The sequence below is a fragment of the Doryrhamphus excisus genome, linkage group LG10 (assembly GCF_037039965.1).
Source record: "Doryrhamphus excisus strain RoL-2023G ecotype Guam linkage group LG10, RoL_Dexc_Guam_v1.1, whole genome shotgun sequence".
Lineage (NCBI taxonomy): Eukaryota > Metazoa > Chordata > Actinopteri > Syngnathiformes > Syngnathidae > Doryrhamphus > Doryrhamphus excisus.
In genome coordinates this window covers 17,851,801-17,865,293 of record NC_136366.1, presented here as the reverse complement: position 1 = coordinate 17,865,293, position 13,493 = coordinate 17,851,801, and the positions used below count along the sequence as shown (strand labels likewise).

The window sequence follows — 13,493 nt, the reverse complement described above, 5'->3', positions numbered from 1 at the left end:
GGTACTGGAGGCAACTGGCTTGAGGAGGGAGACGTGGAAGGCTGGGTGTATCCGGAGAGATTCAGGGAGGCGGAGCTGCACAGAGGAAGGGCTAAAGACACGTACTACTGGATATGGGCCGATGTACCTGGGTTGGAGCTTCTTTGAGTCCGTGTGGAGCGGTAGGTCCCGAGACGAGAGCCACACCCTCTGTCCAATCTTGTACTCTGGGGCGGCCAAACGGTGGCGGTTGGCCAACCGCTGGTTCCGCTCGGAGGTGCGGCCCAGCGCGGCCCGGGTGTTGTGCCATCCCCGGCGAGCACGTCTAAGGTGGGCTGCCACTGAGGGGACAGCAGACTCTGACTCCAGTGAGGGAAAATTCTGGGGTTGGTATCCGTACGCCACATGGAATGGTGAGAGGCCTGTGGCTGAGCTGATCAGCGAGTTGCGAGCGTATTCAATCCAGGGGAGATTATAGGACCAGGAGGCGGGTTGCTGATGGCAGACGCAACGGATGGCCGCCTCCAGGTCCTGGTTGGCTCTCTCCATTTGGCCGTTGGTCTGGGGGTGGTAACCCGAGGACAGGCTGGGTGAAGCACCAAGTGACTTGCAAAAAGCCTTCCAGACTGCTGACGTGAATTGGGGGCCCCTGTCCGAGACAATGTCCAAGGGGATACCATGCAGTCTGAAGGCATGGTGGACCAACAGGTCGTCCGTCTCCAGGGCAGACGGGAGTTTGGGGAGGGCGACGAAATGAGCCATCTTTGAGAACCTGTCGACCAGCGTGAGTATGACAGTGTTGCCATTGGATGGAGGGAGGCCAGTGACGAAGTCCAGAGCCACATGGGACCACGGGCGGGAGGGAATGGGTAGTGGTTGCAGCAACCCAGCTGGAGGCTGATGGGAGGACTTGTTCCGAGCACAGATGGGACAGGCTGCCACAAACTCCCATACGTCCGCTCGGAAGGAAGGCCACCAGAACCGCTGTGCCAAGAGGAAGGCGGTGCGCAACGCCCCCGGATGGCATGCCAACTTGGACTCGTGTGCCCAGCGGAGGACCTCAGGTCGGAGTCCTGGGACGACGAACAGGCGCCCTGACGGGCAGCCGTTGGGCGGGGTGACCTTCTCCATGGCGTCGGCCACTTGCCTCTCCACATCCCACTGGAGGGCACCCAGAATCCGGGATTGTGGGATGATGGTCTCCAGGGGGGACTCCTCCGAGGGTGAAGAGTGCAGTCTGGAGAGGGCGTCCGGCTTGCTGTTCTGTGAGCCTGGACGAAAAGTCAGGGTGAAATTGAACCGTGCGAGAAAAGCGCCCACCGTGCCTGTTGGGGGTTGAGCCTCTGGGCAGAGCGGAGGTAGGCCAGGTTCTTATGGTCCGTGTGCACGATGAAAGGTGGTTCCGCACCCTCCAGCCAGTGCCTCCATTCCTGCAGAGCGAGTACAACAGCCAGCAATTCCCTGTTGCCGATGTCATAATTCTGTTCGGCCCCGGTCAGGCGACGAGAGAAGAAGGCGCAGGGGTGCAGTTTCTGGTCGGAGGTGGAGCGCTGGGAGAGGACCGCCCCAACGCCCGTATTAGAAGCGTCAACCTCGACAAAGAATTGGGCAGCAGGGTTGGGGTGAATGAGTACCGGAGCGGAGGTGAATAGACCCTTAAGCCGGTTGAAAGCCGACTCAGCCTCTGGGGTCCAACTAAACGACTCCTTCACTGATGTTAGCCTTGTGAGGGGTCCAGCGACCCGACTAAAATTCCGAATGAATCGCCGGTAGAAATTGGCGAAGCCCAGGAACCGTTGGAGGTGCTTCCTAGTTGTAGGAGCAGGCCAGTCGGCCACAGCCTGGATCTTGGCTGGGTCGGGTTTAATCTTACCACGCTCCACGATAAACCCCAGGAACGCGACTGAGGAGGTGTGAAAGGCACACTTCTCAGCTTTGATGAACAGCCTATTCTCTAGGAGTCTTTGGAGGACCAACTGGACTTGTTGCACGTGTTCAGCGAGGGAGGAGGAGAAGATGATTATGTCGTCCAGGTAAACGAAGACGAACCGACCCAACATGTCCCGCAGGACATCGTTTATCAAGTTCTGAAAAACGGCCGGGGCATTGGTTAGGCCGAAGGGCATGACCAGGTACTCAAAATGCCCGAGGGGAGTATTGAACGCGGTCTTCCACTCATCCCCCTCTCGTATGCGCACCAGATGGTAAGCGCTATGCAGGTCGAGCTTAGAAAAAACCTTGGCGGAGTGAAGCAGGTTGAAAGCGGAGTCCATAAGCGGCAGAGGGTACTTATTCTTAACCGTAATGTCGTTGAGCGCATGATAGTCTACGCAGGGACGGAGTGATTTATCCTTCTTTTCTATAAAAAAGAACCCAGCGGCTAACGGTGACGAGGAGGGCCGGATGAGACCAGACGCGAGGGACGAGGAGATATACTGCTCAAGTGCCTCCCTCTCAGGCCGGGAGACATTGTACAGCCGTGACGACGGCAGCACTGCTCCTGGGAGCAGATTAATGGCGTAATCATACGGCCGATGAGGTGGGAGGGATTGGGCTCGATCCTTGCTAAAAACCTCCCGCAAATCGTGGTAGGCGTCAGGAACGGAGGAGAGGTCGATCTTCTCGGGAGGGGCAGAGCAGGAGGACGTGGTACGAGGCCACGCTGATTTGAGGCAGTGTGTGTGGCAGAACACCCTCCAGTTTAAGATGGAGGATTTGACCCAATCGATATGCGGGTTGTGTTTGAGTAACCAGGTAAGCCCTAATACGACCAGAGCGGAGCGTGACGGGAAAACAAAAAAACTCATGGACTCGTGGTGGTTACCGGACACACCTAGTGAGAGAGGCGCGGTCTGGTGAGTAACCGTGGCCAGGTGACCGTGGCCCGTCGAGGGAGTGCACAACTTGTGCCGCAGACAATTTAATAACAGGAATGCCGAGGCGTTTAACAAATGACTCGTCCACAAAACTATCATCAGCTCCAGAGTCAATAAAGGCTGAAATGTCAACGTATCTGTCGCGCCAGGAGAGCGTACCTGGGAGTTGTAGTCTGCTGACTGCCGGGTCTGCTAGTGACGTCATCCCAGCAGGTTGTTCCACCGTTGCGCCACGAGGAGGCGATGCTTGAGAGTGTGGGCGATCTGGGCGGATCGGGCAGCGAGAGATAGTGTGGCCCGCCTGACCACAGTAAAGGCAGAGCCGCATCCTTCGACGACGGTCCTTCTCGGCCGGGGTGAGGCGACTTCCTCCCAGCTGCATGGGCTCGTCGTATCTTGGTGCAGATGCCGGCTCGACGGCGGGGAGGGGGCCTACTGCCCCTCCCCACCCCACCTTTCTCTTCTTCTTTTCTGTTCTTCTTCTTTCTCCGGTCCAATCGCTCCAAATGGCATAACAAAAACATCAAATAACGGCAAATAAAAATTCATGGTACAGGGAAGTTGTAGCCAACACCTTTCCTGACACAGAGCAAATCTGTCTAGCATGTAAGGGCATTTAGATCAACAATACTATCTGCCCCAATGGCTGGACGGGACAAAAAGAAAAAGTATCTCGGGGTCTTGTTCACGAGTGAGGGAAAGTGGGGGCGTGAGGTCGACAGACGGATCGGCGCAGCCTCGGCAGTAATGCGGTCGCTGTACCGGACCGTCGTGGTGAAAAGAGAGCTGAGCCGGAAGGCAAAGCTCTGAATTTACCGGTCGATCTATGTTCCCACCCTCACCTATGGTCATGAGCTTTGGGTCAAGACCGAAAGAATGAAATCGCGAATACAGGCGGCTGAAATGAGTTTCCTCCGTAGGGTAGCTGGACTCACCCTAAGAGATAGGGTGAGGAGCTCAGCCATCCGGGAGGGGCTCAGAGTAGAGCCGCTTCTCCTTCACATCGAGAGGAGTCAGTTGAGGTGGCTCGGGCATCTAGTCCGGATGCCTCCCGGACGCCTCCCTGGTGAGGTGTTCCGGGCATGCCCAGCCGGGAAAAGGCCCCGGGGCAGACCTAGGACACGTTGGAGGGATTATGTCTCACAGCTGGCCTGGGAACGCCTTGGTGTCCTCCCGGTGGAGCTGGAGGAGGTGGCCGGGGACCGGGAAGTCTGGGCTTCCCTTCTAAGACTGATGCATGTTCAAATGAAATAAAATCATTACCATTACCATTGTCATTACCATTACCATTACAACAGGCTCTTATTGCAGGTTTGAATGATCTCACAACAGACACAATCATCCCTAATAAATAATAAGAAAAATAACTTTGCCCACTCAACTCAACTCTGAGTCACTTCCTGTCTGTTTCTCGATGAGGCCCCGTCAGGAAGACGTTTATAGTAACACACATGAGCATGACTACTATGTACTTAAACGGCCTAATAACTCTAAATTTTCTACTGTGCTTTACTCTACTTTCCTAGTGTATTTCATTTGTAAGGTCCTCTAATGATGGTAAATGTTATTTAACTGTTTTTTTCCCGATGAAAATATTCACTTTATGAATAAAGATATCTACTTTGCACATATTCATTGATCCCAGTTGGCACAGAAACCAAGTAGCGGCAATGAACGATAGATTATTTATACTTAAAACATCGTGTTTTGCCTTGCCGCCTTATTATTATTATTATTCCTATTAAAATTACAGTGGAACCTTGGTTAGCATCATTAATTTGTTCCAAAAGGTCTTACTCTAACCAAAACAAATGCTAACCAAATAGATTTGTCTCATAACAAATCATTCATTCATTCATTTTCTACCGCTTATCCTCACCAGGGTGGCGGGGGTTCTGGAGCCTATCCCAGCTGTACACCCTGGACTGGTCGCCAGCCAATCACAGGGAACATATAGTCAAACAACCATTCACACTCACATTCATATCTATGGACAATTTGGAGTCGCCAATTAACCTAGCATGTTTTTGGAATGTGGGAGGAAACCGGAGTACCCGGAGAAAACCCACGCATGCACGGGGAGAACATGCATGCAAACTCCACATACAGATGCCTGAGGGTGATATCGAACTTGGGTCTCCTAGCTGCAAGGCCTGTGCGCTCACCACTCCTGCGCTGTGCGGCCCACATTTTCATTCATTCATTCATTTTCTACCGCTTATCCTCACAAGGGTCGCGGGGGTGCTGGAGCCTATCCCAGCTGTCTTTGGGCGAGAGGTGAGGTACACCCTGGACTGGTCGCCAGCCAATCACAGGGCACATATAAACAAACAACCATTCACACTCACATTCATACCTATGGACAATTTGGAGTCGCCAGTTAACCTAGCATGTTTTTGGAATGTGGGAGGAAACCGGAGTACCCGGAGAAAACCCACGCATGCACGGGGAGAACATGCAAACTCCACATACAGATGCCCGAGGGTGATATCAAACTCAGGTTTCCTAGCTGCAAGGTCTGTGCGCTAACCACCCCCCCGCTGTGCAGCCCTCATATAAAACTAGAATTGCAAAACTATAAAAACATGTTTTTTTATTGTTGTTCAAATGTATTAACCGGGGGGAATGTTAACTGAGGTTCCACTATCATTATTTTGTCCTCATGCCACTCCTGCCTTGTTTTGTTTGTTGCCTTCAAACTCCTTGCATCACCGTTAGTGATTTATCCAGTTCTTTCACTACCACACATACTGACATTCATTCCTTAAAATGCATGTTTTGGGCTGTGGAAGGTTACCATAGTAGGAAGAATAATAAACTCCATATGTATGTATCACTATTATATGAATTAAATGTACTTACTTTGTTGGAAATGCTGCCGGGTGTCTTAGTGGTGTCTGATATCTGCAGTCAGATGTTTCTGTGACAGATCAAAACCTGTTTGTGGTACAGTAAAGTCTCGTTATATCGATATCGGTTATATCGAAGTACTGCTTATTACGATACTATTTTCATTTCCCGGCAAATTTCTAGTCTTTTATGATATAATTAGTTCCGTTAGTACGATACCCAGTCATTATGATAATCCGGTTACTACGATGCCCTTTTCATCTCCCGCCAGCCAATTTGGTCTGCTTATATCGATACAAAAGCAGCTTAAATCAATCTTTGCTTAAGGATTTCAATACCAAAAAAGAACACGGCAAACGGCTGCTTCCAGTCAACTTTATTTTTCACACTTCCACCACCAGAGCGCAGCACACACACCGATTCCCGCACTTCCTGGTTCACAGGTCATGCTCAACCCGGCCCACATAGCTGGCCAAACACATGCCTGCAACAGAAGAACCAACTGACATAGCATACACACCTATTCCAACGAAGACACAAGCGTACAAATACATGTATTTAATTGTGTTGTATTCAGATATCTTTTTATCGCTTGCAATAATCACTTTTTTTCATATGTACATGCTGGCGTTCGTGGTTTCTCTCGTGTAAGTAAGTAAGTAAGTAAGTTTTATTCATATAGCACCTTTCTCAGACAAAAGTCACAAAGTGCTTCACAAAAGGCAAAACACAGGGTTAAAATACACATAAAAAATACAATAAAACAATGTACAATAAAAATAGACATAAAACAGTACATAAAAACAGTATACAATAAAATAGACATAAATATATGATGGTCATAGTACCCTAAATCTACTGAGCTGGGTATGCCTGCAAAAACAAGTGAGTTTTAAGGTTACTCTTAAATGCATCGACAGAGTCAAGCGAACGTAGGGAGGGTGGAAGGTCATTCCAGAGCCTCGGCGCAACAACCTGAAAAGATAGGTCTCCTCAGGTCCTAAAACGACTACGAGGGACCATGTGTACATTTTGATCTAACGATCTCAGCCTCCGAGAGGGGGTATAGGGACACAACAAGTCTCGTATGTAGACAGGGGCCAGGCCGTGCAAGGCTCTAAAAGTGAGCACCAGGATTTTAAAATTCACACAGGATGAGACTGGGAGCCAATGGAGAGCTTTCAGAATCGGCCTGATGTGAGCCCTTCTGTTGCATCAGTCAATAACCGCGCAGCAGAATTTTGAACCTGTTGCAGACGAGACAACTCTTTTTTGTTTAGACAAGAAAACAAACTATTACAGTAGTCTAAACGAGAAGACACAAAGGCATGGATTATCATCTCGAGCTCACCTTTAGATACCATTGTTCGAAGTTTCGAGATTTTTCTTAGCTGAAAGAAACAATTCCGAGTGAGCTGCTTTGAGTGGTGCTGTAATGACATTTCCTTGTCAAAAATTACTCCAAGATTTCTGAGGCTTGACTTACAAGACAGGCTGTGAATACTCAAATACTGTTTGATCCCTGGAATAACTTCATCAGGGGCAATCACCAGCACCTCAGTTTTATCTGAATTAAGTTGAAGGGAATTAGCGCCGAGCCATTGTTTTATTTGCACTAATTTTTGTATCTCCGAAGCCTTAAAAGAACAGTACAGCTGAATGTCGTCAGCAAACAGATGGTAGGAGACATCATCAAAATCCTGGATAATCTTTCCTAGAGAGAGAACATATAACAAAAACAAAATCGGACCCAAAACAGAGCCCCAAGGTACTCCAAACAACAGATCAGCAGAGTCAGATCGGATCTGGTTAACTGAGACACTAAAACTCCTGTCTGATAAATAAGAAGAGAACCAAGCTAGGACAGAGCCTGACAGTCCGACTAAGTCATGTAGTCTTGTTTGCAAAATCTGATGATCAACAGTGTCAAATGCCGAGGAGAGATCTTGCAGAACAAGGACCGTGCATTTTCCAGAATCTGCAGACATCATGATGTCACTAGACACTTTTAACAGGGCAGTTTCTGTTGAGTGAAGCTTGCGAAAACCAGACTGGAAAGTGTCAAAAATATCATATTTTTGCAAGAAATGTAGTAGCTGTTCAGAGACCACCTTCTCTAAGATTTTAGACATGAAAGGAAGCTTTGATATAGGTCTGTAATTTTTGGGATCGGCGACATCCAGATTTGATTTTTTAAGAAGTGGCTCCACAATAGCATGTTTAAAAGCACTGGGAAAAACACCAGTAGCGAGTGACAGATTGATCACTTTAGTAACCCAGGGGGCAATGACATCAAACACTTTCAAAAAGAGTTTAGAGGGCAGCACATCAGATGAACTGGAAGATGGCTTCATTTTTGTTACCAGAGCTGAAATCTCAACCTCAGTCACAGGTTTAAAAGAGGACCACTCATGGGGTGCAGGCTCCTGAACAACAGGGTTACACCCACAGAACACTGGAAGACTGTTCTTAATGTCCTGAATTTTGCTGAGAAACACTTTGAGAAAATCATTGCTATCAGCTTTGCAAAAAACAGGAATAACAGGAGCAGCAGGAGAGACAATAGAATTGATGGTGTCAAAGAGAACTTGAGGTTTCTTCTTATTTGAGATAATCAACTGCTTAAAGTAGTCAGATCTAGCAGTTTTTATCATTTCATTTAAAGATGACACAAGTTCCCGAAGGTGCAATCGGTGGACCTCAAGTTCAAGTAGTAGCCTTCCACAGACGCTCAGTTTTCCGACAAAGTCGCTTCAAATTCCGAATACAGTCATTTATCCAGGGACATACAGATTTTTGAGACACCAGATTGGATTTAACAGGTGCAACCAAATCTAAAATTGATTCACAGTGGTCGTTAAAACAATTTATAAAATGTATAGATTCTATACACACGAGAGAAACCACAAACGCAGTTGGTTCTTCTGTTGCAGGCATGCGTTTGGCCAGCTATGTGGGGCGGGTTGAGCATGACCTGTGAACCAGGAAGTGCGGGAATCGGTGTGTGTGCTGCGCTCTGGTGGTGGAAGTGTGAAAAATAAAGTTGACTGGAAGCAGCCGTTCGCCGTGTTCTTTTTTGGTATTGAAATCCTTAAGCAAAGATTGATTTAAGCTGCTCGACATTGTTCTATACTATAGAACAATGTCGAGTGCATTATTGCCCACTTTTAATGCAGTTCGGCGCAGGATCGGATATATCGACAGTCCGGGTATATCGATATTTTTTCCGACTCCCGACAATATCGATATAACGAGACTTTACTGTATTTGTGTTGGCCCCTGCTGTGCGGCCTACCCCCACCCCCCACTTCTCTCTCTCTCTTTCTCTCTCTCTGTTTAGGTTACTGCAATATCTGATGCAATACCAATACCTAATGCAGGTGAACTCCCGATAAACAAGATCACAGCAGAGGAACCAGAGTACTGACACAGACATCAGTGTTGTTACTGAGCAGGTCTACAATAACTAAATTGAAAGCTTTTAAAATAAAATACGAATAGAAAATACTTATCTTCTACAAGATGGATGGATGGATTCTATATTATACTCCTACTGCACTGATATCATGGCTCGGTCCATTCAATAATGGCATAATAAGGTTTCACTCTCCCAGGTGTTCACATGATCCAGGAGATGTATGGCTATGAATGGAATGATGAGATTAATTTCATGGTTGGCGTTACGTTGGAGTAGACTTAATATCGTTGGACATGAAGACATGAATATGGACTAAACTAACGACTAAGTATGACTTTATGAGGCCTTGTCTTGACTACTGTAAGTATTACTTTTATGGGGCGTTGTCTTGACTTGAAGTCTGTGAACTATGGGAGGAACTACCTGATGAGAACGGGTAGAGCCACAAATGGACTTCAATTTTTGCAACCATGCGACTGTTAGCACAGCTCCATTAGGAACATTAGTAGAATGACTTTTAGTAGAATCTCTCTTCTAGTTTTTTCTCATTCTTTCTATCCCGTTGATGTGAGGTCAGGGGAAGCAGGTGAGGTAAAGAGCATCACGAAATACAAACAATAATAGTCATCTTTTATTATATTGTGGTTGGAATAGCGCTCCCTCTCTGTAATCACGATTTTTCAAAAAATAATGACTAAATGATCGCTGTTTTATGGTTGAATACGACCTATTAGTAAATACAAAATGTCTGTTTAAGCAAATTGTATGTATTCTTGCCCTAAATCAATGCTACTATGTTATTTTCTGTCATGCCCCCCAATGGACATATATTCAAGAGTCATATTGCAGAGCGTATTTAGAGTGGAATTTCATGTTGAGTACGATAAATAAAAAAAAAAATCAATGAGGAACTGCTAACATGTTTGTTATGTTTATATGGCTACTATATTGGATAATACAAATGTAAAGGTGATTATATGGGTGTTATTTAATATTTAGAGGGTTCTAATAATGTTGCACGGCGGACAAATGGTTAGCACCTCACAGCTAGGAGACCCGAGTTCAATTCCACCCTCGGCCATCTCTGTGTGGAGTTTGCATGTTCTCCCCGTGCATGCGTGGGTTTTCTCCGGGTACTCCGGTTTCCTCCCACATTCCAAAAACATGCTAGGTTAATTGGCCACTCCAAATTGTCCATAGGTATGAATGTGAGTGTGAATGTTTGTTTGTCTATATGTGCCCTGTGATTGGTTGGTGACCAGTCCAGGGTGTACCCCGCCTCTCACCCGAAGACAGTTGGGATAGGCTGCAGCACCCTGGTGAGGATAAGTGATAAGTGAGTGAGCATCCTGAATGATGCTGGACTGATGGGACAGAGGATCTTCAGAGAAAGAAAGGAATATAAGAATGGTTTTGAATGGTTTATTGTTTTTTCTTTTTTTTAAATTTTTGTGTGAGGAACCCCCAAAAAGATGGACGGCTGTCCTTCACGATGCCTTCAGAGATCAGATGGAGCTCTGCAGAAACAAAACACCACACATAACTTTAACTAATTGTCTCATAAAAAAATAATACATTCATCCCTAATCCACATGCTGTCATTTTTATCCATATAATGTACATGATAAAGTATAAAACAAGACAAGATATAACAGCGGGTTGATTTACCGTCTTCGGTGATGATCGGCATGGTGATGAGAAACTGAAGGATTGTCTCATCTCTGTGGAATGGGCATTTGGCCTGACGCCAGAGCAGAAACTGGCTGATCGGCTTTGTAATATCCTCCAGTTTCTGAAAAAAAAGAAAACACATTTGAGTCAAATCTAATCATAGCTACCTACACTTACATACACTATACTCATCCATATTTTATTTATTACATTTGTGTGGTTTATTTGGTTAAAGTACAGATTAATGATGAAAACTGAGGTGTGTGTTTAATTGTGTACCAACCTCGAGGTTGATGTGTCCATTAGGAAGCCTGCTAGCACAGCTTTCATCCAGGAAGAAGATGTCCTTCATGAGAAGACAGAAGAAAGGAATGACAATCTTCTCCTGGGTGCTGTCAGCAGTGTTGGACATCTCAGTGGCGTCATGGAGCGCAGTGCGATAGTTCTTGAAGTTATAGGATGGGTCCATCAGGTTCTGAGACAACCAAGAATAAGGCAATGATAGTGTACTGTGTCCTCCATGATGGTATTAAGTATTTGGTCATGTGATTTTTCTCACCTCTAAGGTTTTAAACCTGTGAGTGTTGTCTTTATTCCAGGTCTTTTTCAGCTTGGAAATACAGTTCATGTTCATCCCCGCTGAAAGGTAGAATCACAGATTTAGTGACACACACAAAAAGAGTCCATCTGTGCTTTTTTTGTAAGACAACAATACTTCACTATCAGGTCTAGAAAAAGAAAAAAGAAAAACTCAAAAGCTGGAACAAAAGGCAGCAGAGTTCATGGTAAAAAAATACTCACCAATGATGGCCATTAGGGAGTTGAAGTTTCCAATATCCAAACACTGCTGAGCCACATCGATGAAGAACTTGACCACTCCATCTCTGTGTTTCTTCTTGGTCGGCTGCAATGCCAGAACACGAATAAGTCACAGACTCCTAAACAACCCGTATGGAGCGCCATGAAATCTTTACAAGCTGACTAAATGCAAACACCAGTGAACATACCATACAGATCTCAGTAGCCACAAGGGAGCTCAGTCTGTTGAACCACCTCACATAAGCCTCAAGGTTGCTGCCCTGACACTGAAAACATGCACATGAGAGACAAAAAAGACCAACACACAAACACCTGTAAGTCAGTAAGTAGAGAAAATTGGTCATGTAATGTTTTAAGTCCAGACACACACAGACATAATAACTGTCACTGCACATCTACCTGAGGGTTCTTCACTGCAAATGATTGGGTGAACTCCTCCGGCCCGATCAAACTCATCCTGTCCTGGAAGAAAAAGAATCAGCAATAAAAGTTAAATGGTGATGAAGAAAAATCTTCAAAAGTTGTATTTGTACACCACAACCACATATTTACTATATGACTAAAGGTGTGGTTAGTGTACAATATCATACTATGGAGTCCCAAGTAAGTGCTTACTATTTCAATGTGTGTGAGCTGCTGGGCGAAGATGATGGGGTCATCGCACATGCTCAGTATGCCGCTTCTTTCCTCCGGTTCCGGTGAGGCAGGATGCTCGGCTAGCATGGAGTTTAGCACAGCGAATGTTGACTTGCGTTTCATAAGACGGTCAGTCGCCTGCTGTATGTCTCGTAGTGAGTACTAGTGACAAAAAGAAAGGGAAAAAATATATCATATGAATAGAAAGTGATGACGAGTGAACTGTGTGTCAGTGCCATTAGCTGACCAAAAGACGCATATGCACCATCTAGTGAACAAAATGAGTTTAGCGCCCTCTAGTGGACAGAACAAAAAGTAGCATCAGTGCAGTCCAAAGGAATTGAATGGGGATTTACAGCTCTATAATATAGTATATAATATAGTTAGTGTCATCTAGTGTGGTAATTTTCAACCACTGTGCAGTGGTGCATTAGTGTGCCGTGAGGAATTATCACTTTTTTTAATGAAATTAACATTTATTCATAATTTTCTGCAAATATTATGTAATTGTCTAGTGTCCGTGGTGTAACGACTGTCCGAGCAATGTAATATTCGTCCGTGTGGGAACACGAAGCAGATTGCATCGTTCCTACAATAGACTAGTGATGCACGTGAGAGGTCATGGCGACATTTTGTAACATTTTCGGTTAGTGATGTGCCCCAAGATCCCCCCCCCCCCAAAAAAGGTGGCTCAGGAAAGGTGGAGAAACACTGATCTAGTGTTTGATGTACGGAGGAAATGTGACACTAACCTCGTCCACGCCAGCTACATGATGTGTTATATCTCTGAGAGAACGCATCATCCGCTCATCGCTGAAGTCGTGTGGAAAGGCCTCAGTCCACTCAGTCATCAGCTGCACCAGCTTCTTCGCCTCTTCGTAGAGACGTATCTGAAGAAACATCAAATGTAAGCATAAATACCTTGTCAGTTATTACAACTTGTTGTCAGTTGTAATCTACAGACCTGATCTAGCAGGTCATCTCCAGAGCCCTGCTCCAAACACAAGTGGCAAACTCGTGTCATTAGATCATAGGGCTGCAGGAAGAGACGTGAAGTCAACAGGAAGTTGAAGGCGTACGGCTTCTAATGATGTGAAGGACACAGAAGGGGATGGTGAGGACAAGTGAGGCTGACAAGTGCATTGACAGAAAGATGGAACTCACATCAGGGTAGTAATCCATGTGTTGGATCAGCGCCTCAAGAGATGCTGAAACCAAATTGTTTGCCATTTGCCTGTAATTGA

General features: G+C 46.1%; 1 protein-coding gene across 1 annotated transcript; it reads right to left on the bottom strand.

Moving 5' to 3' along the window:
* Positions 1-6,924: 6,924 nt before the first annotated feature.
* LOC144901176 (ras-GEF domain-containing family member 1B-A-like) lies at positions 6,925-13,479 on the bottom strand. The gene is made up of 12 exons (XM_078794361.1): positions 13,414-13,479; positions 13,214-13,333; positions 13,002-13,139; positions 12,229-12,411; positions 12,007-12,075; positions 11,802-11,879; positions 11,596-11,698; positions 11,354-11,433; positions 11,078-11,269; positions 10,792-10,915; positions 7,359-7,419; positions 6,925-6,952 (listed from the first exon to the last, which is right to left on the bottom strand). The coding sequence occupies exons 1-12, from the start codon at positions 13,477-13,479 to the stop codon at positions 6,925-6,927; spliced, it is 1,242 nt and encodes a 413-aa protein (XP_078650487.1).
* Positions 13,480-13,493: the final 14 nt, after the last annotated feature.

Coding starts and splice junctions, on each gene's coding strand:
- LOC144901176 (XM_078794361.1), bottom strand. CDS start 13,479: ATGGCAAACAATTTGGTTTCAGCATCTCTTGAGGCGCTGATCCAACAC. Junction 11,880..12,006: donor TGAAGAACCCTCAGGTAGAT/GTGCAGTGACAG, acceptor GCATGTTTTCAG/TGTCAGGGCAGCAACCTTGA. Junction 10,916..11,077: donor ATGGACACATCAACCTCGAG/GTTGGTACACAA, acceptor CTTTTTTTTCAG/AAACTGGAGGATATTACAAA.